The 24,804-nt window shown below is 41.3% G+C and overlaps 1 protein-coding gene and 2 non-coding genes across 3 annotated transcripts in view; 2 read left to right on the top strand and 1 right to left on the bottom strand.

Annotated features, from left to right (window-relative positions):
- The window catches only part of LOC147231232 (matrix metalloproteinase-17-like), an 81,199-nt gene that overhangs the window by 12,433 nt on the left and 43,962 nt on the right, over positions 1-24,804 (bottom strand). Inside the window, exons 4-6 of the mRNA XM_086152512.1 lie at positions 22,791-23,077; positions 4,352-4,528; positions 1,386-1,488 (exon numbers count right to left, since the gene is read on the bottom strand). Coding sequence (XP_086008638.1) covers positions 1,386-1,488; positions 4,352-4,528; positions 22,791-23,077 — 567 coding nt within the window. The remainder of the gene's footprint in view (positions 1-1,385; positions 1,489-4,351; positions 4,529-22,790; positions 23,078-24,804) is intronic.
- On the top strand, positions 6,402-6,473 carry trnam-cau (transfer RNA methionine (anticodon CAU)). Its single transcript has one exon. It is a non-coding gene; the product is annotated as a tRNA-Met (tRNA).
- Positions 7,542-7,613, top strand: trnam-cau (transfer RNA methionine (anticodon CAU)). The gene has a single exon. It is a non-coding gene; the product is annotated as a tRNA-Met (tRNA).

Consider the following 24,804-nt stretch of genomic DNA (forward strand, 5'->3'; position numbering starts at 1 on the left):
TTTTGAGAATTATTTTTTCTACGCCCAGATAAGAATAATGACATCATAACTTCAGTTTGTTTTTGTTTTTTTTCTAATAAACCGACATGTAGTGAAACAATTACATTAGAATTCTGCAAGTTACAATTGTAGGGCAGTTCATGAAGAAGATGTCAAAGACAAAGTATACTTTACCATACAATATTAGTGAAAGTGAACATTGAAAATAGGGTAATTAAATCAGATCTAAAGAATAGATATGGTTTAAAAAAAAAATACTCTCATCACAGTCAGATTTCTAAATGGCGGTAAGTTTTTTCTATTGAGTGTGTTCAGATGTTTTTTGATCAGATGTTGGATTGGTCGGTGCAGGTATTTGTGTGCATGCAAATGTTCATATATGTGTGATACATTAATAAAGAAGATTAAATTGAACTATTCTTGATAGTTGGAAAAACACAAACTAGTATCCGCACAACCAGTTTATGGGACTTGGACTATTTACTACACTTCCAATAATTACCGTATAACAAACACTTAATGTTGTGCATATCTACATTAATTAAATTGTTTTTGAGCGAAATTGAGAGATAAAACCGGTTTAATTGATAATCATTTACTATTTTTTTTAATGCTTTCTAATGGACTTACTCACAAACAGTGAGCTGTTCTGTGACAATCTGTCTTGTAGATTATCTGAGCTTGATAGCTGTGTGGAATTGTCACTTTAAATGTCAAAACGGCACATAAAAAGGTGCATGTTTGTGTTGCACAATTTTATGCAAATACGCTGTTGTGTGTGACCACTCTTCAAAGGATTACACAATGAATGACCTGTGCTTCCCTTAACAAAATTGTGAATTTGACAAAAGTCACTGCGAAATTGGCAGTGGCCTCGAGTGCCATCATTTTCATTGGAAGAGGCCATGTTACCTTGTTTTGGGCATTTACATGGACATCAACTTGAAAAATCATTTTCATTCTCTAGTGCTTTATAGACTTCATAATACACAAAATAATCGTCCACCGGCCTACACAATGATGTGTTTGCAGGTCATGCCACTAAAACAGCTCCAGCCCATATAAACATGGTGCCCGCTCATTTTGTAAGCTTAGCTTTTGGTGAATGTTTACCTGCGTTATTCTCTCGAGGAAGGCCGTTACTGCAGTTTTTGTGGTACTTGTCAGAGAAGCACCGCTATTATAATCCTTCATGATTGTGTCAGAGAATGTAAAACTCCCTTTTTACCTCCACATTTGAGAGGACAACATTCATAGGCATGGACCATATGAACATCACATTATTTAAGAAGTAAACAATAAAGATAAAGGCCCCCAACGTTCCTGTTTCTCAGAGATGCAGACAGTGACAGAAATAAATATTGTAATATTTGAAATCTACTCACAGCAGAGTGGATCTGTTTTCTGGACTGTCCAGCAGGACCGGAGGCTCGGCCGTTTGGGAGGGGTCGCTCGGTTGATTCGTGTGGGAAACCGAGTCTCGGACTCCTGAAGGGGGGAATCCAACACATACAAACAGATGCATATACAACATATACAACAGTGCGTAACATCATGCAGGCATGTCGTTTTTCTTTATCCAACAATAGAAAGTTTGGTTTTCTGTCCGCCACTTTGCCGACATTCTCTGGGTATGCGTCAGGCTAAATCAGAAACAAACAATAAAGCAGACAAATAAACACTGGACTTGTTTCGTGTTAAAAAATTTAATTCATCTCTTCCCCTGGGAAGACCTAACTTCAATCTAGTCCATCTCACACGCTCCGTGAACTCAGGAAAACATGGTGACAGGGGTCTACAGAGAGTCTGAGGGACTTTTTGTGACAACTGCGTGTTGGTTTCCTGCAGACGACACTGACAACTTAACCAACTATATTTATTTCAGTGTTCATGTTTCGGCACGGTTGCTCTTTAAACAAAAAACCCTGGATCAGCCTTGATATCAAGGCTTCCCTCAAGGGGAAAAAAGTAAGCCCTTAAGTAAGGAATTAAAAATAAGTTGAAGGCTGTGCTAAAGGAGTCGAGGAGAGAGAAAAGGAAGGGAGAAAACGGTGACAGGAGGAAGATGGAAAACCAGTCGTAGCAGAAAAATGGCAATGTAATTTCGAAACGTTTGAAACGCATAAAAAAACTCAACTCCTGGACTGCAAGGAATCGCAGGTGGACGACTGACTTTAGTTGGTTCTATGGTAGCCTCACCTGCTGCCAGCCCTCTCACCTGCTCCCCAAACAAATTGCCCTTTTCCCAACTCATTCAAGCACCTGGCACCCCGACTCCAGATTGTTCCTGACAGCAACCCAAAGTTTGAAGAGCTCAGGAGGATCAAGCCAAAGAAGGCTGTGAGTCAGACTGGAGTGAGTTCCAAGCTACTCAAGCGCAGAAGAACTGTGGCGCATGTGTTCAACCTGAGCTGTATCCTAGTACGAGTGACACAGCTGTGGAAAATCTCTTGAAGCTACAAGCCTGGGGCATTAACATCCCACATGTTGTAGGTACTGAAGAGGTACTCGTCCCTCCTCAACCTCTGGTGAAATCCGACGATGGACCATCTACAGGCCATCTCTGGGACAGATCATGCCATCATCTTCCTCCCCCACCTAGCTCTATCCAAACTGCAGAAGCTTGGTAGCACTATGGGGATAAACACTTCATATCCTGGATTTTGAAGCACCTGGCCGATCGTTCATATTATGTGAAGGCACATGGTTGCCCGCTGTAGCGCCGGAGTCCTGAAATAAATGGTTTCAGCTCGGTTCTTTTCCGCCCGCTATACCGCTAACTTCCCTCAAAACGGACCCGCCGGTCAAACGCGGAGGTTCTTAGACAACTTTGCAATTGTCAGCATCATCATGAAAGAGGGATGCGTTGAGTGTCAAGGACAGACATACGACTTCACGGAGCGGTTCTGGAGCTATCAGGCCTAGATCGACACATTTCATTGGCTCAATTAATGGATCGGCATTCTATAGGAAAGATCACAACAGGCTCCATTTGCTGAGGACATGAAGGTCTTCATGAGTACAGTGAGCACTTCTCCAGACCTTTTACAACACTATGGAAGTAGCATCCATTTTTTATTCAGTGGTCTGCTTTGGCAGCGGTATCTTGACAGCTGACAGCAAGAAAGCGGACAAGCTAATAAAGAAAACCAGGTCGGTTCTCGGATGACCCCTTGACCTGAGGAAGTGGTGTAAGAGAGGTGGATGATGGCTAAGCTGTCATCACTGATAGCAAAGGTGTCTGCTTGGCATGCGAACATCAGCAGAATGCTCTTTCGGCAAATGGCCGTTACCCCAAATTTATGAAAGAGAAATATAGTATGCCCTTCTCTTCTTGGCTGTCGAGGTACACAACCAGCACCGCTCCCCGTAGACCCCCGAGAACAGATAGGATTGATGGCGTTATATAACTTATGCTCAATCGCGGTATCCCATGTCAGTAGATTCTGTCTGTGTTCTTTTGCAATATTCTTTTCCCAACTGTTTTGAATCATAAAACATAGGACTGTCTAATGTAAATTTATATTATCAGGGTACAATGTTCTGTTGAGGCTGTCAATATTGACTTATGTCCAGTCTAATTGTCAATATAACCATATACATATTTATTATTACCTATTTCATCCTTCTATTTTTTGATACAGCTTCTTATTCATACTTGTCTTCTCAATACACTTTTTATGATTGCATTTTTATGTATTACTAGCATCGCTGTTTTCTGTATGTATCATCTGCAACAATATGATTTTCCCATTGTGGAACTGACAAAGACTTACTTTTCATCATCCCCTAGTATGTATTGTGTGTTTCTCTTTCCCTTTTTTGGTTACGTCTGTGCATTGGTTTATACAGTCAAGTTCAGTTTGTTTCCAGCAAATTCATTCGGTGAACTCTCCGTCATTTTTTTTTAACCTTCTTTTTATCCTGTCCCATTTAAAGTTCAGACGTGTGGTAATCAGGCCACATACCATGTTAATTTATTCCATTCATGTTTTCATTGAATAAATAACCTTTCAACACAGAGCTACACGGTTGCTGCTCCGTCTATGATAAGGCCCTGCGTCCTCTGACTGACACCATCAGTCTTTTTATCTCTGAGTACATATAACGTTAATGGTGAAATGGCACAGGTTCTCACTGCAAGTAGCACGCTGCTTACTGCATTGGAATTTCCTCAAGGTTACCTGTTAACTTCAAAGCAGTCCAAAATCTGGTCTAAAACATTTGGTTTTAAAAAGGGCAGGATTCAAATAATGCTCAACAATGATCTTTCATAAATGTCAACCATGTTATGTCTCCGCCCAGCAGTCACTGAACTCCACAACGTAAAAGACTACATGATGTTTCATACCATAGAGTTGCCAGACTCGGACCTTGTCTTCGTATGGCAGATCATATTTTAAAGGGTCTCCGACAGGACCCTGGTAGTAAGGTCTCATGATGGACTCCATTGCTGAGGTATGGACCAAACCAATGGCGTGACCAAACTCATGGACTGCAACTGCGAAAAGATCCATTCCATGGGAATCTACAGGAAATACAAGTAAAACACATGATTACCAAATGCACAAAAGCTCAAACGTTTAATCAAAGAACAAGGTTCCCAATATGAATACGCATTGTAAACATTGATGTCTTTTCCTTGGCAAGTGAATAACAAAATTATAAAATGTAAATGACCCTTTTCCATCGGGGGCATTCTCGATTTTTATTTTATTATAACAACACCTATTTTCTTCTCAAGAATCACTCATGTATTTTGCTACACTTAATATTACAGCATGAACTTTGTAGCAGATACTCAAGCAGCCTCCCATCAATGAGCCATAATATGTGTATTGTCTGTTAGTCATGTTACAAGATTTTCAGTAACGCTTTGAAAGATCCAATGGGGAAATCCACTGGTGTGACCTTTCAGGTATAAATGTCCTAAATTTGATATATTTAAATTCTTATTGAGGTTCTTTATCCCTTTTCCAACTTATCTGCTTACATAGTGAATAAAGGGGAATGACAGGCAAATCAAAAGCCTTTGAGACGACAAGCGTGGTGTACTGAGATAGCAATGCTAATCCTCCCTGAGTTGCCAAACAAAACTAGAGAGCAGAACGACACCTACAGTAAAGAGCCTGAGAGGCTAAACGGTACCTTTCTTCTATGGTTAGCAAAAAAAGGAATCGAAAAAGTCCCCCCAAAGTCCTATTCTGGCATTGCATGACAAAACAAAACACGTCGCATGGAGATTGAGATTTGCGGAGAGCTACCATGTCAACACAAGCTAGCTTAGCGCTCCTTCGAGGCTCGGCTAAAAGCTGCCTTTGGTTAACCTCGGCTTGGGACACACAATGCAGTACCCTCTTGGGGTATTGACAAGACAAGTGCCAATCCCGGTCTACTGCAGCACATGGTGTAGACAGGAAAAATAAACAAAAGAATAGCTAGAGACAGAATACATGCACTGTGACGTAAATGTCCGCGGTCAATTTTAGGCTGCCAGATTGAACTAAACAGCTGGAGACAAAGCCAACGTGTAGAGAATCATGTGGTGGAAGGCAGGATGAGATAAAGACAGAGAAGCTTTGAGGAGCAAGAGGGTGCATGAAATTATTTTAGATTTGGGTCTAAATCTTGGTTCACTTGGCTTTGGAGGTTGCCATTTAGTGGATTTTTACCAGCCTAAATGCTTTCATTGCAATATGGATTGAGGACGGGAAAAACTGATCCATTTACTAGACCTCCAAGGTCTTCCCGTCTTCAAATTTTCCAGTTAAAATGCTAAAGATTTTACCTTTGTCAAGAAAATAGACAGAACGCCTGCTCTATCTAGTGAACTCATAACATAAAAAAAAAAAAGGATGCCTTGAGTTTGCCTTTACGTGGACGCGTCATGATAATCACTACACCTCAACCCACATCTATTGATACATTATGAATGACTCCAGAAGAAAAGGAACATACTTCTGTATGTTGCAGCAGGATGTTACCTCATGTAGCAGCGGGGGACATTCATTGTTCTGACATTTTCACAGTATAACGGTACTAAACAAGTAATAACAAGAAATAACTGGCAAAAAGCAAACGTTGAGCCGATGCCAAAACTTCTCAGTCTCAGAAGCCTGCACCTGATGCCATTATGAATATCCCCCACCCATGCTGTCTAAGCCTTTGGACCAAAAGTATCATTTTATTCAAAAAAAAACAGCAAACTTTTCTCCACGTTACTCATTCACAACCACCCTTCTTTCCTCCTAGTTCGCAGCTGGTTAGGATACTTTAAGGACACATTACACTGCATTAATGGACATTGGATAATTAACTCCGCTCCTCGAACCGATCCCCAATTCAACTTTTTCTCAGTCGTTCTAAGGTGCATGACATGTAACATCATTAATTTTTCATCAAGCAGAGTGGCGCAGCGGAAGCGTGCTGGGCCCATAACCCAGAGGTCGATGGATCGAAACCATCCTCTGCTATATTCTACTGTTTTGGGGGTGGCCTGGTGCGGGAAATTGAGCGATTGTCTTTGGAACCAAACCAAAAATTCCTTGCTCCTCCTAAAGTGTTGTTGAGCAAGACACTGAACCCACAGGTTCACTGCTCGTGGTTCATCCATGATGGGTTCATTGCAGAAAACTAATTTCCCCATGAGGATTAATAAGGGGTGAATTACTAGTTCTCACAGTGGATTTTGATGAGTGAAGTTATACAAAAAAAAAAAAAAAAATTAGAATTATCTTTACATTATTGTGAAGAAGAATCAAAGAATTATATGAATCATACTGTTTTCTATGTCTTGCTCAGCTCTTTTAGAGATATTTCCTTCTTGTACCAAAAACACCATAAAGTACACTTGTGAGTTTCTTCTCTTTGAGACGGACCTTTTGATTCCAAGAGGTATGATTAGAAACATTCATTATCCGAACGATTTATGAGTGACTGTTTCTAGACCTGGCTTCATAGACAGTCTTCAACAACATTGTATGACTACAATATCTCGTGAGGTAGTCAGATATTCATAATCTAATATTTTGTTGGTAGTATAACAGCAAATTCTTTTTTGCATACAGCTTTATTCTTCCATTTGGAAATGTTGAGGTTTCATTGTGCCCATCTTCTACTTAAAATAAGTTTTTCGTCTTCTGTCGAACACCCAGTGTAGGTCTTTTATAAGTTGTTGTGGTTCTTTTTTTTAAGGAATATGTCCCAATTTGAAGGTGCTGTGCCTTAAATAAGACAATATTGGTAAATGGTCTGTTGCTATTGCAACACCTTGCAGCTTCAAAGTGCTTTACACAGGATTACCTTCACCCATTTAAACACACACTCACACATCGATAGCAGCAGAGTTGCAATGCAAGGCGCTAACCAGGCCATCGGGAGCAACTGGAGGTTCAATGTTTTGCAGGCAGGAGAAGCTCGGAATCAAACCACCTACCCTCTAATTAAAGGGATACCCCGCTCCACGATTCGAGCCCTAATTTAAATTTTTTTCGGATGTTCTCAGCTCCAGGAAACGTGACGTAATTTTTGTTTATTTATCAAGCAGAGTGGCGCAGCGGAAGCGTGCTGGGCCCATACCCCAGAGGTCGATGGATCGAAACCATCCTCTGCTATATTCTATTTGGGACGGTGCGATGCAGGAAGTAGAGAGATCGTATTTGGAAGTGAACATTCCTGGGTCCTCCTAGCGTGTTGAAGTGTTGTTGAGCGAGACACTGAACCTCTAACTTAGCTCACGGTTCATCCGTGATGGGTTAAATGCAGTGGATGTATTTCCCCATGGGGATTAGTAAAGGATAAATTATTATTACATGTCCCTGTTGTCATTTTCATGTATGAAACCAAAGAGTGCTAATGTGTAAAGTATTTGTGTAAAAGCTCTTTTAAATCGCCCCACAGTTTGCACACAGACAAGTTCTTGTACGGCAAATGCACAGAATCGCAGAAGCCTTCACTGAGAAAAGTCCGAGTCAAAGTCAATGTCATGAAAAATTCACCTGCTTAATGATGGTTTTGTTTCAGTCAGGCTAATTAGTTTTCAGGAGGAGTTTGTGAGCGGAGCAATAATTAATAGAGGCAATCTGCTGCTTGTCAAAGCAAAAACAGTGTTTGCAGACCTCCACTTATTTATCTCATTGATAGTTTGCCTCTCGCAACTCCTAATGGACACCAGTAAAAACATCAGTCAACCAGCAGGGGTAAACTGGCCCCATCAACAGCACACTTAATATTTCACCATTCAGCATCATGGCATCCATTAGGAGATGGCCTTAGCAGACCAAGATTCAATGTCCCGCTGAGAACAATACGCCGGGAAACAGGGGAAGGGAATTAGCAAAGGCAATTACACAGCCGGGGATTTTTCTGATAAGGTTCATTTTCCTAAAATGATTACAGAGCTTTGCAATCTGCTGTAGCGAAAACAGATTGTTTCAGACTACCTTCAGGGCTTACCTAACATGTTTGCATTTTCTTCAGGGATTACACTGCTCTTGTAAAAGTTGCAAAGAACAACAATTTATGAATCTGATACCTTTGTGGGCGAGGAGTGGGCCGGACTCACCATCTGCTGTCTTACAAGTGGAACGAAGATGTTGAAACTGTGATTAGCAATGCCTTAGAGGCCAGCTGACGAAGCTGTAGGAGGGTACTGAGAGATATCTGCAAGGTGAGTCTGGAAAAGCACGACTTAGAGAAATTAAGAGTTTTTTAATTAACGTTCTCTTCCCTACTTCAGTGATCTACTGCCGAGTGGAGTTTTGAATGCTCAATCAGTAGACGCACAAAGACTTGAAAAAAAAAAAAAAAAAAAAAAAGAAAAAGGATGTGAGGTGAGTTGCAGGAGAACACCGGAGAAGAAGAAAATATTCAACGCTGTCTGTGGTTGTGGGATATCTTCAGGGAGCTGATTAGTGAAGATAAAACACGTAACAAAAGACATTGGAGTTGTCTTATTTTCTTCAGACGAGAGAGCACTTAAATATATAAGTTTGCGTTTGATTTTCAGACCAAAGAGTCTGTTGAATTGGAATATAAAATCTACCCTTGAGGGGTGGGATTCATCACCGTGGTGGAAAGCGGTATCGCCGGGAACAGAAATGCCAAAGAAGACAACCTTATTCTTAAAGTTCTTCCTGAGCTGAATGTCAACTCAGAAAAATCACAAGTGCCTTTTTGTTTTTGTTTTGTCATGGAAGCCAAAATCATCATTTTGTACTGTCATTGATTTATAACATAATTCAGTCCCAGTGTCATTATCATTATGTAAAGGAGTTCATAATGCAATGCGTCTTATGTCACTGACTGCAGTGCTTTTGCAGTTTTTTTTTACTCCAATGCAGATATTGTTCACTTATCATTTTAAGTGGGCTGCTATTCTGCAGAAATAAATATAATAGTGATGATGTTTACATTATCATTTTGGCAGAATCTGTAGTAACAAAGGAGATGCTTTAAATCCCATGTACAGCACACTGTGAACTGAACCTTGTGTAAGAGGAAACACTTGAAAACAGAACAAACAACAGCGTATCTTCACTGATAAAAGTTGTTGAAAAGAGTTGCCAGGCCACGACTGTACATGGAGAAAGTGATAATTATAGATTTACTGAGAATCTACACATCCATCCATTATTTGCACTAAGGGTCGCGGCGGATGTTATTGGGCGAGAGAGACTATACACATAAATGTTTCATTTCTAAGTATATCTGGTCTTTTTTTTTGCAGGTTTGCTTGAGTTATGAGCTCTGAAGGAGCCGTCATGAGGGAAAATAATCCACGAAAAACAAATCGAACGATAAATTAAACAGCCATGCAGGCATCTCTGACCCCTTTGTCCACTTCATTACTCCTATTCAGCAAACCTATACTGATGCAGCTGGCCTCACGGCCCCCGACAGACACAGACACAAATGCGAATGCACAAAGGGATAATATTTGTCCATAATTCATGCAGACAGAGGGGTGAGACACGGGTTTCCTAAACAAAAAAAAATTACCGGAAAAGAAACTAGCAGATAAGTCTCTTTTTCTTAAGAGAATGCATTCAAGCTTCTGTGACGGTTCTTGTCATCAAGGTCATGTTCAGCCTTTTTCAAATCATACATTAATGCAGTTTGACAAACTCTTATTTCAGTCTGGGTTTAACCTGGTGAGACATTCATTTATTCATCATCTGTAAAACTTATCCTGCATTCAGGGTCCAAGGCGTCCTTGGTTTGGATCTTTCGCCGGTTGATCACAGAGCCACATATAGCGACACGAACCGTTTACTCACTCATTCAACAAGTCTGGTTAATTTATGGTCTCAAATGAAGCTATTGTTTGTTTTTTGATTGTGGGAGGAAACTGGGAAACCCACAAAGACATAGGAAGACAGGAAGGCCCCCAGTCCAAATCTAACCAGGGACTTTCTTTCTCGCTGTGAGGTGGAAACACTAATCACAGCGCCACAGTGCTGCCCTGATTTAACATACATAATGAAGATGCTGAACCTGGGGATTGGCTTAAGCTCCCCTGCAACCTTTACTGCGGTAGAAGCATTACAGATGATGAATGAATGAATGAATTAATACCGTTAAATAAAGTCAAAGTAATTGAGGAAAAAAACTCTAGAACCATTCATGCAAAAAATGTACAGTATGCTGGATTTTAGAGGGTAAATAGGGACAATAAGAGGATCAAAGCGAGTATTTTTGATAAACTTACTGAAAGAGAGATCATATCAGTCAGTAACGAATCTCTTTTTTTTTCCCCCTCAAACAATTCTAGATATTCATCACAGTTTTAAAAGCAAAAAAAGATAAGGAAGCGATCTTTATATTAAGCACCCTTCAAACATTCAGTGCTAACTTGAAATGATACTTGAAATAATAGATGTTTTACTGCAAGTGGCAGGATGTCTGAGCTCAAATGTCAGTTTAAGTAGGATAGAATATTAAACAGCCTTGAACGAATCAGCTCGCTCTAAGCTCAATCTGCATCTGCCAGCACTTGAACTTGATTCAGCGCTGGAGTGTGTCTCTTGACGCCTACCAGAAGATAAAAACAAAGAAAATTCCAATACTGATTTTGAGCATTTTGAAGAAAAGTAGATTTTTGTCTCTAAAGGCCTTCCAGGAATGTATGACGGGTATATTTATCTCACACGTGAGGCACAATAATCTGAACGTTGGGTTTATCTGGGGGAGATTTTAAGGCATACCGCGATATTTCTAGTCCACTGAGTTGACCGCAAATCCGATGACCTTGAGCGCTACTATTAAACGGCAGCCGGTAAGTTCCCCAATGAGGTTGAGAAGAGATGACATGGGTTGGCAGGAAAAGAAGCCCAGCCTTTCTGGCTTTAGCAGCAGCAGCATGCAAGTCTGGAGAACACACACCTTCTGGTTGGGGGCAGGCTGGGAGCGTTAGGCTGCGGCAGCAGAGTGATAGTGATGGGCAGCCATCCAGCCCTGGGAACCAAGCCATATCGACGGGGCAAGAGATGGATGATCACCCGTTTCTAGTTTAGTTCGTCTCCACAGTCCAGGGAGTGGGATTTATTGCTCAACTACTTGCCGCTCTTGGTCAAGACCCACTGCGCTGTGCGAAGCAGCTCCGAGGATGGTTCTCATGTCATCATTCAGAACCGAATGATCGGCTCTGACAGTGACAGAACCAAACCCCAGTAAAGCTACATATTGTGTTGGGATTGGGGAATAGATGGATGGTTGCCTCAGCAACAGGAACTCAATGCAGAGAGATATTTGGCAGCTGAGAGGATTAGCTCTTCGTTGTTTTAAGCAGTTTGAAATTACGGTGCAGCGTCACACCCAATAGGGATGGTGATGTTATCGGTAATTCCCGATGTCTAGCTGGCCTCACTACTGAATACAATAGTGTATTTGCTGAAGCTAGAGGAAACCAAAAAAGTATTTTGTTTTCATAATCAAAAGAAAAACACGTGGAAAGGGATTTAAGATGACTAATAATAATAATAATGATGTAGCTACAAAGTAGATAAAAAAGGCAAATGAGATGAATTTCAGCAACTGGGTGGTAATGCATGAGTTCACGAATCCTTTTATACTCACCGAAATACAGCCGTGTTACATAACTTTGTCTAATGGACCAGAAAAGATATGTGTGACTAATGGGTTATCTTTCCTTCTAATGAACAAACTCTTAGGTTAACAAAGTAATCTATCGTATTCTCCCACAGTCTTTCACATGTATTTTTTTCCATTAATGTACCTCTAGCACAGATATGTATATAAATGTAAATATAACAGCCTTAATATAAATCCCTTGTTTTCAATATGGCTACATAATAGTTGCAAATCAGAAGTGCTGAGCAGATCACTGATTCCTGACTTGAGCTACGATATAAAAGTAAATAAAATTTGATGTAGTTTGTATATTAAAAAGGAAGAGATGCATTCAAGCAGATTGGAATAGCTGGAGAAAGGTGTCAGGGGTAGTAATGTGTGATAAAAGAGTATCAGCTGGACAAGACTGTGGTAAAGCCAGTACACATGTTATCATGGTTTGGACATGTACAGAGGAGGGCTAGTGAATATATTGGTAGCTGGATGCTGAGGTTGGAACTGCTGGAGGCAGACCAAAGAAGAAGATTTATGGATGTAGTGACAGGGGACATGAAATTAGTTGGTGTGAGAGAAGAGGATAAAGAGAATAGGGTTACATGGCGGTGGTTGATTTTGTTGTGGCGACGCCTGAAGGGAAAAGAAGTGCATAACAGCCTCACTGTCACGGGCGGACTCGGGCAGGGAACCACACCACCAAGGCTGAAATCAGGTCGGAACTCTATTTAGGCAGGGCAAGACGAGGGGGACATGGTGGGCCGAGCTACAGGGTAAGGTCAAGGGTCACACACAGGCAGGGTCTCAAGCAATTCCCCGGCCCCGAGACAGGGTCTCACAAGGCAGGGTCCCAGGCAGAGTTACAGGAAGGGTCCCAGAATCTTCCAGCCCTAGGCAAGGTCTCAGGAAGGGTCCCAGGCAGAGTCACAGGAAGGGTCCCACAATCTGCCAGCCCTAGGCAGGGTCTCAAGGCAGAGTTACAGGAAGGGTCCCACAATCCTCCAGCCCTAGGCAGGGTCTCAGGCAGGGTTACAGGAAGGGTCCCAGGCAGGGTCACAGGAAGGGTCCCACAATCCTCCAGCCCTGGGACCTCCTGTTACTCCTTGCTCCTCTCGAGTCCCTCTCGAATTCCCCCGGCAGAGCGCGCCGCTGCTCTTTATGGAGCCGGGTAATTAGCGGCAGCTGGCGCTGATTCCCAATTGGACCCAGCCGTGTGAGATCCTGACACTCACTGGAGTCACATCAATCTAGATCATGCGCCAATAAAGCTAAAATGAAAAAAGGGGATTATAACTATAAGGCGATACTGTAGGTTGTTTCATGTGCTGGATGTCAAGTTTTATTTATATATCGCTTGTAAGTCTAGACCACACTCTTTAAAGTTTTTAACAGAGACCTAACATTCCCCTATGAGCAAGCGGTTGTCCGTATCCTTGGACAGATACTTGGTCAAAGTAAACACCCTTCTTTCTCAACCAGTTAGGTGAAGGGGAGTATGGGAGGTTCGGGAAGGATAATCCGAAATTACTACCAGTATCTAGTACTGTCTTGTACTACCAGAAGCAATGGCAGATATGTGGATGATGACAACTTCAATAGCTTTAACCCTCATATTATGCTAAGGGTCAATTTGACCCATTTCACCCATTGACCCAATGGGTCAAATTGACCCTTAACATAATGAGGGTTACATCCAAAGAAAACAGCAATGGCGGAGGCCTTGCGAGTACACTGCCGTATGATATGAATTTACCATTATGCCAGTTAACCCCCAATACACAGCTTGTTTTAGTAAAATCCCCCAGTTTGTTGCAAATTCTTAGTATAGCAGTATTTCAGTGGCCGACTGTCCCGTTTGAGTGTGTCTTAGTATTCGTACGTGTCTGAGCTACAACATCCTCCCATGGAGAAAATCTTTCTCCCAATATGCCGAGACTTTGTATTATGGAAAAGGCAAACAGACCCTGCTGACATAACATCGGTTTCTGAAAGCGATTGGACAGTGAAGTTCACGCTAGATGTCGAAATGCCTCAAAGTAAGAGGTTCTCTGGTTCAAATCTAGAGTCCTTCTGGTTTCTTTCCACAGACACATGAAGAGGGTTAATCAGACTCTAAATGGGGAATAGTTGTGTGACTACACACCTTTTGAATGACTGGTCCAATCTTAGAAGATTGGATTAACTCCATGACCCTTTGTGCAAGAAGTAGTATAGATAAGGGATGAATAATTACTATATCTACCATGCAATATCAATTAAAACCAGTGTCCAAATTAATAAGTGACTCCCTTTGTCTTGCTTGGCCAAACGGTCGGATATGAGTCATATTTGCGGATCACCATGGTGGCACAGGATAAACTGTGCAACCATTGATGTCAGTCATCTTAAGAGATCCTGTGACTCTGATAAAGTGGTGTAAAAAAAAAAAAAAAAAAAAAATGGCTGTGCAAGCGAACGCGAGCAGAATGTGAGCATATTTCAGTCTTCCACAAAATGATCGGATAAAGGGGAAATCACACCACCCTAAGTGACAGATTCGGGTCTCTCTCTCGCTCGCTCTCCCTCTCCTTTTCTCAGTGAATGAGGTTGGCCTAGTTATGCTGTCTCAGAATGAGAGTACATTATTTGTATTAGAAATATGTCATGTGACAGCCTACAATGTGTACCAGCAACACTCATAGATGGATTAAATAAATACTCTGATAATACTTCTTATCCGCGTAGAGCCTGACATCTGTTCAAAAAACAATTAAACGCTTCTCCTTTGTAAATTCCAAACAGAAGTCATAAGAGTTCAGCGACTTGCGTCATTCCTAACTTGAACAACTATGTGAACTTTATTGTGAATAAGTAAAGCAAGATTGTTTCTCCAAACATTTTCCAATCAATAGAACTCATAAATAAAATAAAAAAAATAGATAAATGGATAAATAAATAAATACATTAATAAAATGCAAAAAGGTTGTGAAGTAAATGTCGATGCCATTATTTGAACAAAAACGTTGCCAAAATATTGATAAATAATATATCTTGTAACTTAAGAAGCTCTTTTCTCTGTAGAAAATTCAATTTGATAAAGTTGTTTGGACACTTTGCCCACAAATGAGAATAAAATTGTGACATTAGGATGCTGCAGCCACTCGAAACAAGTGTTTCTTATAATCATATTAAGTGTCAGCAAATGTTTCACCTCTCATATGAGAGGTTTCTTCAGTTTTGAGTGGCTTATTTAGTATTTTGAAATATCCCAAATTTCATCTTTACAAAAAATTTTTTCATCTAGAGTTGTGCACGTGTGGAATTCTTTTGCATCTGCTTGCCAGTCAGCTCAAAACCCCGCAGGGGTCAACGACAATAACATAAATGTCAAGTTTTGGCTCTCTATATCTGCTTTAGAGGTTTGGGGAAAGGATGTGTGTCCAACAAATGTGTTTCAAATTGGAAAACAGATTTTTGGATCTGCATTTTCTACTGATAAAATTAATCAATTGACTGAGTATATATCGCAAGTGCAGCTGCTTCATTAAAGAAGTCCTCGCTTACAAACGTGTCTCATTTGTGCTTGCAGCATGGGATGAGTTATTCATGTCAGGTTTTGGTATTAATTAATCTTTCATCCGACAATGTCTCTGTTTGAGATGTGAGAGCATGAGGTAAAAAAAAAAAAAAACAAACAGGTGCAGGTCTAAGTTGGAAGACTGCAAGTCGTGTGATTTGGTCTCCCTGAGAGGGAAGTGGCTTCACTTGCAATCACAAGAGGAATAATGTGATTGCAACACAACACAAACCCCTGGCACCTCTTTATCTCTTGGCTTCAGTGACTCTTCAGCAGATGGTGGTCTACACAGCATAGCAGGAGTAACCACTCTGCAAAAGTACAATTTGCTTTTTTGTGGAAATAAAGGGACCAACTACAGATATGTACCTGGAAGCAGGAAATATAATCAACAAAACAAGAACAAAAACAGTCCCTTTTCACGTTTGCATGCAGCAGTAATACACAACACAATACAGCACAATACATAGGCAGGTGTTCTTAAAAAGGAAAACAAAGAGAAACACAAGAAAGGTCTCAATTTACCTCAACAGTAGTTCTTGTCAACGCCTTAGCTCCCCTTTACTATGCCTCTGTATTCATTCATTCATCATCTACACGATTTATCCTGCGATCGGGATCGCAGGGACGCTGGAGCCAAAACCAGCTGTCATTTGGCGAAAGGTGTCAGTCGCCAACAAATCACAGGGCTGCGTTTTATTTACATGTCATGACGAGGACTAAGACCACATATCTGTGCTATTAAGGGTGTCAATGTCTTTGGACCGTGTTGGAATCGAACCCGGGACCTTCTTGCTGAGAAGCAGAGGAACTCGCTGCCGCGCTGTTGAGCTGCTTGCTTGCTTATTGATTCAATCATTTTTGCGTGGGTGCTCATCATCATTTATATAAATTTTCAGTTCACTTTTCAAAGTCTTCTGTACGACAGGCCATTACCTTTTGAAACTTATCAAAACACTAACTCATGATTATATCTTAAGCCAGATGTCCACCTTCTGAGCCCTGCTGTAATGCAGGGTGATGAAAAGCAAAGAGGCAACATCGGATACATTTAATTTCAATTATCTGGGATCTATGTTTTTTCACTGCTTAAACAAGTATAAATTATATTAAAAAATATGTTTAAACTCCTACTCCTACCAATCTCATTGACAAAAAAAGCAAAAGAATGATACTGCCCTTTTGGAAGAATAGTGTTTTCATACAGGGTGCAGAAAACACTGGCTAAACACCAAGACAATGCAACATCAGTGAGGATAGCCGTGTAGACAGTTTGACAATTTACTTGTTTTTCATTAACATAGTGGTAAACTGAAAATAAAGGAATACAATTTTTAACTGTTAAAGTATCATTTCTTCATTAACCTCCAATATACGTGTCCAAAAATATTATAGAACCACTCGCGTCAGAGGACTGCGACATATTGTCCCCGGCTCATATGGCAGCAGGGGCAGGCAAAAGTTTAAACAGGAAATTAAACAACAGGACGTTACCTCACAGGAAGTGATATGAAAAGTAATATAAAGTAACATATATGCTTCAAAACTGAAGTATTCGACAGCAAACCAATATAAATGTCCAACAAGTAGAACATTAGAAAGAACATTAAAATGAAACATGAAAGAAATGGCCTTGAGCGCAAAACAAGAAGAAGGCTTAATTTCCTCAGATTTGCAAACATACTCAAAATGAAGAAGAGAACTGAGGAAAATAGCTTCTGAATTGATACCTGGCAACCCAGAAGCCATCGTGGTGCCTCTACTGTTTTTTTTTTTGTCGATTTGAAACTAGAAAATGACTCCCCTTCTTCTAAAGTAAAGTTAATCATCAATAAAAAAAAAAAAATCTACATATAAATTCCCATTAAATACATTTCATCCTATTTGTAATCTGCATGATGGGCTGGTGTTGTGCGTTTGAATTTGTTGTTGTGGTCTGAAACCAGTCACACACGCACATTAACAGCTACAAGGTAACACTGCAAACTCCACGCTTCTGATGCAATACAAGCAGGCTTTTAGTTGAGAATATTTATTACCTTAAAATTCACATTATCCCTAATAAATAGCGGTGTTTCGGGCAATCTGTCCCAACCCTGCTCTGATTACAACGGTATCATCTAATCCTCCAAACAGGGCAGACAGAGGAACGATAAAAGTCATTTTAAGTTTGGCCATCACCACGAGAGGAAGAGGCAAGACAATAAAAACAGCCGCCATATTGTTGTTGTGACCGCTCTTAAATACCGGCTGCCTGATGATGTCGCCAGGGTAACTGTGCCAGTCGATTCCCTTTTCATTTGGATGAGTGGACTAATAATCCTCTCCCATCCTCTCTTGCTCGCTACTCTACCCTTTTTTTTTTTAATTTTTCCTTCTGACAAAGGCAGAAAAAATAACACATGTTAAAATGAGGTCAGTTATCAGTGATAGGACATCAGTTTTCTGGAATGTAATAATAATTGAACCGAAATTGATGAAGTGAAGTGCTATGGATGTTGTAGTGAGTTACGAAAATGAATGACATTAACTACTCTCGCCTATTTCCGTTGGATTTTTGCAGACAGAATGACCGATATTCGTAATATCAACTGTCTGACTTTGATTTATAACCTTTTTTTGAACTCCCAAATGTCCTTCGGCAGACAATCGGGCTCTTCGAAAACAGTCTCGCGAAAGTCATTTGGCGTGATCATTCAAGACAAAACTATCAAGTGCAATCTACTGGCCCACACAGCCCGCAGGAAAACTCACTCACCGGAAGCGTGTCAGTGGAAGGGTCACTGTCTGCCCATGGTGAAACAGTTAATATAAAGATTGCAATCATTTAAAGTGATTAATTATGGGGAAAAATGGCTGTGTTTTAAATCTAGTGTTCAAAATATAGCATTCCTTGCATTGTAATCCTTCTCATTATTATTTTTAATTTTACAATTATTATAAAGGTATATATATATATATAGGTGGATAATATATTATACTGTAGCGTTTTAGACAGGGAAACACCCGTTTAATAAGCAATAGCTGTTTTTGGCCACAGCCACGCCGCACAAGCCTGCAAAACAACTAACTGATCCTGCCCAATCCCAGGAAAAAACAAAACAGAATTTGTTGCACCCCAAACCACACCCACAACATTTACAGAAACCCCCAAAATCACACAGAAAACAAGCATCGACATAAACCTCAACATTCGTGACTCGCTACAATACTATAAATGCTGTGTTTAACCTGTTGCTAGACTTGTTTTCCAGCCAAAAATAGTTGTACACCCATAATTTTTGCACAGGCACACACACAAGCAAAAACCTACGTTAATGCCAACATTACAATTTAAATCTATCAAATGCAATGCAGATGAAATTAAATAATCTCTTTACCACGTTACGCTGGAAATACAATGCACTATTCTTACAGTTGCAGACTTAAAACTGAATCTCGGAAGGAAAGTGTTACTGGAGTGTTTCTGGAGTCGCAGCGTGCTCATCTTGGTTGTCAAGTGCAAAGCGATATCTTAGTGGTCTTAGATCGCTCTTACGACAATATCAAACACATATAATGATAACAGTATATAACGTAACACTATCAGCAACCAATAGACGAGCTCCGCCAAAACCGGACAAAAGAAACCTGGTAGAAAAACGATCACCGGCGCGGTATTGGCGGCAGAGACGGAATTTGCTGTTTTGTGTGATGAACGGGAACGACGAGAGACTTTCCAATCAATACGGACTGTCCAGAAAGGGGAGCGGATCACGGAGCTGTGGGCGGAACGTCTCAAAAGCTTGTACGATGTCAACTCTCTAACATATCACGACGAAGTGGAGATGGAAAAGCTTTGGATTGTAATAGCAGAGGATCCGCAAAAAAACATTACATAGTGGGTGAAAATTGATGTCAGAATGTAGTTGTAGTCCTGTGATTAGTGACCCTGTAAGAGTCAGTCTTAAAACTCCAAAACCAGTCATTAGATAGGAGCAGGCGTGAGATGATGGTTTTCCAAAATCTTTTCAAAATGTTCAGATGTATGGGTGGCATTACTCATACTAACCTGTACATTATAAAATGAATGTTGAACAAAGAACACTGCTTTCCTTTTCATATTGTGCCTGATAATAGGAGTGGTTCTTTTTCATATGGCTAAATCTGGACATTTTGTGTGCACAAAATGCAAATATATACAAATTTAGACTTAACAAACGAGAACTTGTGCCTTGTTTTGATGTCCGATTCATCTTGCCCTGACATTTGCTTCCACACAGACCATCAGAGTAAGGACCGGAGAGTTTTCAGGCTTGCAATGTATGCTACCCTTTGTTATACCCAAAATACCATCACTCACCAGAGGAAGTGTTCTTGGACAACAACCTTTCAGTTCGTCGTATGAATCAGACTAACAGCTATTAGGGCGGCTTGGCTCAGAGGGTTACAGCGATTGTCCTTGGAACTGAACATTCCTCACTTTTCCTAACCCGTCAAAGTGTTGTTGAACAAGGTGCTGCTCGGTAGCTACCTTTTCCTCCTGGTTTATCCATGATGGGATAAATGCTCTAACCGAATGCGACGATAAAGGTCTTTCTTCTATTTACCCCAACAACCGGGTCCGGGAATTAAAAATTTCACCCCCCCATCCTGAGAGCTTAAATGCGTAAAAACTCCCCATAGTTAGAACTACAGAAGCCTCATGAATAAAACCTGAAATGTCTTGAAGACATTAAGCGGGTCCAGTTTCTGCGATAAGATCTATCAATGCGTCAGCGAGGAGCTGCAGGTTTAGCTTTAGAATTTGAGCACTTCAGATTAATATCATCATGTACATCAATCCACTGTCTCATTGAGCTGCCCTCAGATAATTGCTGTGAGGATGTGGACTTTAACTGCCTTATAGTCTATTTTTTCATCTACATTATAGTAATTCTACTATTACATCTACTTCCCCTAATGCATTACAGTCTATATTCCATATTTATAGTATTCCGTACATTAAAATTCGAAATATTCTCGATCAGACCTGGGCATTTTACGGCCCGCGGGCCATATCCGGCCCGTTTTGTTTTTTTTTACCGGCCCGCCAAACTACTTTCTTTGAATATTTTAATAAGTATTATAAGTATTTAATAAGTCTTTTCAATCAATATTGAATTTAGAAACTTTTTTTTTCCTTTTGTTTAATTTTGTATGGATGATACATAGTGTGAGTACATTTATATGATCATGAATGATTTTAAAGTTGAAATAAAATGCCCCAAAATTTTAATATTTAAATTGCAATTTTCATTTTGTTCAATTTAAATGATACCTAGTTGCCTCGCATAAAAATGAAATTAGAAATGTGGCCCGCCAGCCAAAATAATTGCTGCTCTAAATGCTGGTTTTCTCATATTTAGCAAATCCCCCCGGTGTCAGATCGTGCTTGTAGCGATAGCAAAAATGTGCAAAACAGGAGTCTACGGGACAGCTGAGGGTCACGGAGTACAATGAGTCCCTTTGCTTAAGAAACTTACAAAGCGTTTATATTCTTATAATAGCTTCTGCCAAATGACGTGCGCGAAGAGAGGCTGTGGCTGAAAAGATAAATTAAACAGAAATTTAAAACAGTTACGACCTTCCGGCATACTTTGGGTGAAGTCACCCACTCAATCTTGGCAATGCTAATAAAAGCTAAAATCAATTTGGATGTTCATCCAGTCATTGCCCCCGAATGTTTTTTTTTTTTTTTGTCCTTATACTTTATTTACATTGCAATTAACACTGTTGCGTCGTTCACCCTTAGACCCACTCTGGTTTAGTTTCTTGCTCAAGGACACTTAACCGTGGTTTGTGACCAGCGGGGATCCAAGGATTTTCTGTTGTCCTCATATTTAACCCTCGAGAATTTTTGTTTGAAAGCCATTAGTAGTGTTCAGTGAACGACTTTCCACGCATCATTAGCTCAGTGACCTCTCCCTCCTCTGAATGGCAAAGCACTTTTCTGTCACTTTTCCCAGAGTCAACAAGCTAAAAAGACACGACACCACAGCAATTTGTACACAATGGGACGATTACAGTTGATGTTAGTCACGAGAATTGCGTTGACATTTTCAATGTGATTCCAAATACAGTTGATAATTGTAAGAATTAAGTCAATAACGGAGGTGCTTATTATTTTAAAATAGGATCCGATCATTATCCATTGCTTATCCTGCACTTAGGGATGCCAGAGCCTATCCCAGCTATAGCTGGCCGAGATTCACCCTGGGTCAGTCGGCAGTCGATCGCAGGACCACAAACAAGAGACTTACAACCTTTCACTCTCTCATTCCCACACCTGGGCAATTCTCAAGCTTTTTCCAGTTAACCTGCTGCATGTTTTTGGACAGTGGGAGGAAAGTGGAGAACCCAGAGGAAACCCGTGTAGACATGGAAAGAACATGCAAACACAGAAAGGCCATCTGCGGGAATCGATCCGGACTTGCTGTGAGGTAGGAGCACTAACTGTGCTACCTATAAAAATATACAACATTTGAACTTTATTTTCTGTTTAAGAGGACCGCTATCTTTCTCTTTCTCCTCCAGCAGAAATGCTAAAAATCTTTAACGAATTACAACAAGTCTATGATGAAATCGCACTTGTACGTTAAGATAGGATATTTTAGATGGAACCTTACGACAGCATACAAATGGCGCTTCAAAATAAAAGCAGTAAAAAAAAATTCATGCTTGAGATTTCACTCCCGAGAATGAACCAAATCCTTTCATGGAACATTGCTTTGCAAGTTTTGTAAGATGCAGTGCTCCCTTTCTTGCACAAACAACCAATTCCCTCTCTCATTCACACGTCCGGGAAATATAGGGTCTACAGTGAATCTCTGGCATGCTTTTTGGACGGTGGAAAGAAACCGGGAAGAAACCTACGGCAAACAAGAGAAAAACATGCTAACTCCATACAGAATGGCAGAATCAAAATATAGACCTTTAGCGCTGAAGTGCTAACTGCTGCACCACCATGGCGCGTGATTACAATATTCCCAACCCTAATTTTACAGACTTAATTATAAAAAATGAGTGATTTCGATTGTGACACCTCAATTGCACTTTTCACGTATTTTTCCCCGTTCTTACGATGGTATCCAATTTTATCCGTTCCTGTGATTTCATCTTTTTTCCTCACCTGGTGATCGAAAGGTCCAGGCCTCATCATCGTCGAAATGCGTATCCCCGGCGGTGAATCTCTCACCAGGGAAAAAAGCATGCGCCACGGTGCCTCCGGGGCCGTCGAAGGGATAGCCGTCGTTGTGGTCGGCCTTGGTGAAGTCGATCTGAATGTCCGCATCGTTTCCCGCCACCTCGTGGAAATTGAGCGGTGCGATGTCGCTCCAGACCTTCAGGGCGTAGTACATCAAGGCTCGGACCGTGTCCCTTCCCAATATGGCCGAATCCTTAGGGAAGGTCCTCACTCTGTGAGTGGGAAAGGGTAAATAATTAACATAGAAATGGAAGAAAAGGATGGTTGGTTCTTAGTGGAAAGAATAAAAGATGAGGGAGCGGTAATGAGAGAAGTTGGATGATATTGCCATGAGAACAAACTAAAAGTGTAGGCTCGAATAGTAAAGTGGAAGGGGAAATGAGATTGTGACGGATAAGAGTCGGGCGTAAAGAGCTGAGAGAACAGCAAAAGGAGAGGCTCAGATGTCAAATCTTTAGGAATTGAGAGGATAAAAGGAACAAAGCGGTCGAAAAGGTTTATTACTGGAGACATAAACCAACGCGGACCTGGGATCTAAAAGTTAACATCATAAGAAGGTGCCGGACACAAGGGACCGAAGGCCAGTTCTAAACCACAGAAGGGTCTATCGATCTGTTATACAATGTTTGAGACATGAAGGGGACCTCTTTTAGAAAATTATGAATAAAAAAAGTCAAGTAGATGAATTTGGTTTGACTATTTTCTTATTTGATAAGATGCATTTACTGTTTGTGTAGGTCGAGGAAATAATCTGACAAAAAGATTATAACAAGAACGAAGATCCAGTTCTCCACGGTTTTCCCTGCGTATCCTAGATCTTTTTACTCATGCATTACCTTTACTGTTTATCCTGCACTCAGTTGTGGCAGGGAGCTAGAGGTAGGTTTCACTCTAGAACATACAGGACTGTCTCCGAAAATTAGAATATTGTGCTAAAGTGTCACGGGGCGCGTGGGCGGACTCAGGCAGGGAACCACACCTCAGAGCAGGAGTCTGGATCCAAAGAGCTTTGAGTTGAAACGACAGGTAGGGTGTCGCTGGTAAGCCCCTGGCCCCGAGACAGAGTTGCACAGGGCTGGGTCTCACCAGGACGGGTTGCAGGCGGGACGGGCCCCAGGCAGGACAGGGCCAGAGGTTACACCGGCCAACTGGGTCCGGTCGTGGCAGGGCCCCTCAGTGGTCTGAGAGCCACAATCCCCCGGCGCCAGGCAGTGTGTGCTGCTGCCCTTTATAGGGATCTCGATTAGCGGCATCTGCCGCAGCTGGCGCCGATTACAAATTGGGATCAGGTGTGATACCCTGACAGTACCCCCCCCCCCCCCCCCCCCCCTCCCTCAGTGAGCGCCTCCTGGTGCCCCACGGAGCCGGCCTGGGTGGGTGTGGTTCCAAGTCCATGGTGGTCGGGGGATTCTGTCACGGGGCGGATGGGCGGACTTGGGCAGGGAACCACACCTCAGGGTAGAAATCTGGATCAAAAGCGCTTTATTGCGTTGAAACGGCAGGTAGGGTGTTGCTGGTAAGCCCCCTGGCCCCGAGACAGAGTTGCACAGGGCTGGGTCTCACCAGGACGGGTGGCAGGCAGGACACCGGCCGGCTGGGTCCGGTTGTAACGAGGTAGGGGTCCGGTCGTGGCAGGGCTCCGCAGTGGTCTGAGAGCCACAATCCCCCGGCGCCAGGCAGTGTGTGCCGCTGCCCTTTATAGGGATCTTGATTAGCGGCATCTGCTGCAGCTGGCGCCGATTACAAATTGGGATCAGGTGTGATACCCTGACATAAAGTTCTTTATTTTCTGTAATGCAATTGAAAAAACAAAAATTACTTTTTCATGATATTCTAATATTTTGAGATAGGATTTCTTCTGATGTAAGCCATAATCAGCAATATTAAAGGCTTGTAATATTTCAGTTGATTTGTAATTAATCCAGAATGTATGACATTT

This window comes from Fistularia commersonii, chromosome 9 (assembly GCF_037954325.1).
Source record: "Fistularia commersonii isolate RoL2024-O1a breed Wild chromosome 9, RoL_Fcom_v1.0, whole genome shotgun sequence".
Classification (NCBI taxonomy): domain Eukaryota; kingdom Metazoa; phylum Chordata; class Actinopteri; order Syngnathiformes; family Fistulariidae; genus Fistularia; species Fistularia commersonii.